Raw genomic sequence first — 3,924 nt, forward strand, 5'->3', positions numbered from 1 at the left:
TGTAAGACTTGTAGCGGAGGTCCTCCTCGACGATTCGACGCATAGTTTTTTCGCTCACACTAACAACCAACGACAATTTTTGGATCGACTGCCCTGGATCCTCAAAAATCAGCTTCTGAGCCCGTTGAATGATGTCGGGCGTTCTGACAACGCTCCTTCGAGTGAGTTTTCCTCGTCGGTATTGCAAAATCTTCGTTGAATTTCTCCGACTCATTGTACTACAATGACATCATACATAGTCGATCTCGGGTACCCGAAGAACCGAATGGTTTCTGTCGCCGAGCGCCCAGCGCGAACACTTTCGATAATCGCGGCTCTTCGGTTATACTCCGCACTTGGATTCAACATTGCGACTTTTTCGAGGTTATGATGGTTTAGTACATGCGTCAAGCTATTTGAACGCTAATCGCGACATCTACCAGTGGTATAGAACGACGAGAATTTCAAATTAAATTTTGTCCGGATTTTGGCGCAGCAACTTGCACATTTAGTAATATTTGTGTGAAGTTAGAAGAAAGATATCAAGAAATTGACGGAGCAGTAGGCCTATTCTGTAAGTCGTTAAAAAGATAACGAAAACCGACGTTAAGTTACCGTTATCGAAAATCGTCGCTTACGCTACCGACAGTCTGGGGAAGTTGGTATTCCGTAACTACAGTTAGCGACTGTACATCGTTACAAACTGCATCAAACGATGTCAGTAACAACATCGATGCGTTCATAAAAGCACTATGGAAGTTTTGTTTTTGGACCAATGAGAAATAGCTCATTCCATTGTGCTTGAAAATTTTAACCTCAATATTTGTAATGTTTGTACGTTACAAAGTTCAAGTTCGGGATCTATCGATGGCAGACGTGTTTTATTCAAATCTTCATTGTTTTTGGAAACGACATATTGCTTTCAATACGTCCTTTTGCCATAACTCTGCATTTTATCACTCAACTGGTTGCAGGAGAGTTTTTATACAACTCTTCTTACCTAAAATTGAGAAGAAGAAGAAGAAGAAGAACGTATATTACAAGTGAACCGAGTCATACCGATGATATGTGCAAAATGTAAGCATGCCATAGTGGACTATACAGTTTTATTTTGCAGTAAATAAACAATTTATACACCCTCTAAATCTCAAACAGTAAGTCATTAGTTTCAGTGGTATTTTGCCGATTCAGATTTATATTCAATGTCTTAAACCCGGTTAACTTTATTTAGAAGTAAAGTGTCAATCTTAGTTGATTAATTCGTATCAATGATAAATATGATTGATCAATTACAATGGAATAATCTGTAAATAAAAGGCCAAAGTAGAATGACTGAAACTTGTTAGTTTAAGACAATGTCTTATGTTCAAAGTTTTTGTCTTGAGATAACATACAATAAATAGTTATGTGTTACCTCAAGATAAAAACTTTAAGATAAGATATTGTCTTAAATTCATAAGTTTCGACCATTTTGTTTTAGTTCAAAATTAACCACAGGTGAATAAATTGGCCATTAGAGAGCATTTGAATATTTGTAAAGTCATAGCTGAATAAATAACACTATGTGTATATCTTAAGATTGTATATCTTAAGATTGTATATATTTGTGATAGGTCATCAGAACCACCAGTAAAAAAAAAGAGACAAGGACGAGCAACAAAGGAGCAATTAGAGGCAATGGTGGGCTATTTTGTACTTCATCCCTATGTCGCAACTGGCAAATTCACTTCTTTGCAAGGGCGAGCCAACCTTGAAGGAAGTTGGGAGGAATTAGTCAACCAACTAAATGCAATGTCGAAAGGTGGAAAAGAGAAAGACGTCGCTTCCTGGAAAACAGTAAATATATTTATAATTAATTTAATGCAGCAGAACTGGGTGTCCTGAAATATATTAAAGTATGCTTATTGTAGACATGGAGAGATAATAAAACAAAAGTATCAGAGAAGGCCTCAAAACTACGTGCTGCTCGTGCAATAGACCTGTTGAAAACAATTTAACAGAATTAGACAAAAAAAATATTTGGCATAATTGGCTACGCTTTTGCTGAAGGAGTGAATAATTCTGTCGACAGCTTCCCTGAAGAGCAGGTGATATGCTAAATATTAATTAACATTTTATTTTCTATACTGCATTGTATAAATCAATGGTCTTTTAAATTTTCCTATATTCTGGATATACCATAATATAATAATCTCATCGCTATTTTGTGTAGGAGAATATAAATGAGTTGCTAGCATCAGGAAACACAAACATACTCGATAAAGTATTTGTGATCCTGTCGTGTCATTCCGACAATGTACACAAAATGAATAATATACAAGACTCTCCCACAATATCTGGTGAGGACGAAACAATAGCCTTAGATAATAATATTGAGATATTGGAAGAATTATCTGTTCCCACACGTACACCTATTTCTGTTCCTAGGAAAACAAGAAGTAAATATACTAATATATATAATACATATAATATATAATAATATAGTGACTTAATAGAAGAATCTATTTCATTTACGTTCTGTATACTACATATGTATATTCATCAAAAAGAAATGTCATTTTTACCAAATGTTGTGCAATTTGAAAAGTAGTATTCTCATTGTTTCGAAGCAAAGAAAGACCTTGACAAAGTTGTTTAATTTGTAATGTATTTTTACATTGAAAAATGAAGAGTTAAATAAAATTGTATAATGAAAATTGTATAATGAAAAAACTGAGCCAAGAAGAAAGCTGTGTCAAATATTCAGAAATACAATAATTATTTGACTTTTAGATCGATTAATGAAATCAATTTCACATGATATTTTCTTGTTTATTATCAAATTATTATTTTTAAAATTCTAAACAACCTTTCTTGACTAATCTAAATATTAGGTCTACCAAAAAGTTCTGCCCGCTTTGAAATTAAAAAAAAAAATAATACATTTTCAATATATTTATTAATATTTACTGAATAATATAATTTCCATCGTTATTAATGACCTCTTCCCAGCTTTTCCGCAATCTCCGATGTTGTAAAAAAGGATTTTGCTGTATAATAGTTCTAACAATATCGTCATTGATTAGAAATGGTTTTCCAGAGCGTGGTTTATCATTAAAATCGAAATCGCCTGCTTCAAATTTTTCGAACCATCTTCTGCACGTTCTGTCGAAAACTTTTTTTTTTTTTTTTTTAAGGCAGAGAAAATGCGTTACGCACACCCCCGAGAAATACGGGACTTTCCCAGGGGTAGTGTGGGACTCTTCCCCTCCGGAAGTAACCACCGGAGGGGGCCTACCCACTAAAACCTCTGCCGGGCCCCATGCGGCTATAGTGAGGGCATCCCGGGAACCGCTTGCGCATAACTTTCAGGACGTCCTCGGCCGCAGGGCGGGGTAGAACTTACACCCGCCCCTTTCCCGGGTCGGTGGGGAAGGATTCCCCCGACCCGTTTTGCCATCCTCAGTGACCGGACGGAGGCCCCCCCGTCCGGCCATACCTCCTTTGTTGGGGCTCTGTTGGCCGGGCCCGGTCCGCCCCAACGTTCCCGACCGAGGTTTACGGGGCGGAGGGGTCAATTTACCGCTCTGCCCCTCTCGGTCAGGAGTCGCCATTCTCGGGGAGGGGGGTGAGCGGCCTGAGAGCCCGCCCTTGCAGGCCGGCCGCCCCGCCCCCCTCCCGGAGGCGCCTGGTGTGACTGCGTGTCACGGAGGGAGAGTCGCGCCTTGCGACGTGCCTCCCCCGCCTGACCAGGCGCCCCCTATCTCCCCCCGACCGGGCCCTCCGTTGATCAGGAGGACCCGGCGGTATTGGGGGGGGGGGGGCGCAGCCGCGAGTACCCAAGGGGAGGGAATGCCAGCTGTGACATCCCCCCCCCGCCCGCGGGTGCGCCGTCCTTCCATTCCGTGTTGGTGCGCGGGTATGCGAGGCGCCGCCTTCCTACGTCGTCGGCGCCTCGCTCCGTCC

The 3,924-nt window shown here is 40.4% G+C and overlaps 1 protein-coding gene across 2 annotated transcripts in view; it reads left to right on the forward strand.

The window, feature by feature from the left end:
• The first annotated feature begins 467 nt into the window (after nt 1-467).
• LOC116850985 overlaps nt 468-3,924 on the forward strand; it is a 5,699-nt gene continuing 2,242 nt past the window's right edge. The window contains exons 1-4 of one of the 2 annotated variants that reach the window (XM_032829920.1): nt 468-1,056; nt 1,593-1,815; nt 1,890-2,066; nt 2,192-2,272. In XM_032829920.1, the coding sequence (XP_032685811.1) occupies nt 1,046-1,056; nt 1,593-1,815; nt 1,890-1,976 (321 nt within the window). In that variant the 5' untranslated portion in view covers nt 468-1,045 and the 3' untranslated portion in view covers nt 1,977-2,066; nt 2,192-2,272. Of the gene's footprint in view, nt 1,816-1,889; nt 2,067-2,191; nt 2,273-3,924 lie in introns of those variants that run through there. The other variant, XR_004379502.1, reaches the window with a different exon arrangement.

Source organism: Odontomachus brunneus, unplaced genomic scaffold (assembly GCF_010583005.1).
Source record: "Odontomachus brunneus isolate Ranch 3 - 2012 unplaced genomic scaffold, Obru_v1 Obru_scaffold_163, whole genome shotgun sequence".
In the NCBI taxonomy this organism is placed as follows: Eukaryota; Metazoa; Arthropoda; class Insecta; order Hymenoptera; family Formicidae; genus Odontomachus; species Odontomachus brunneus.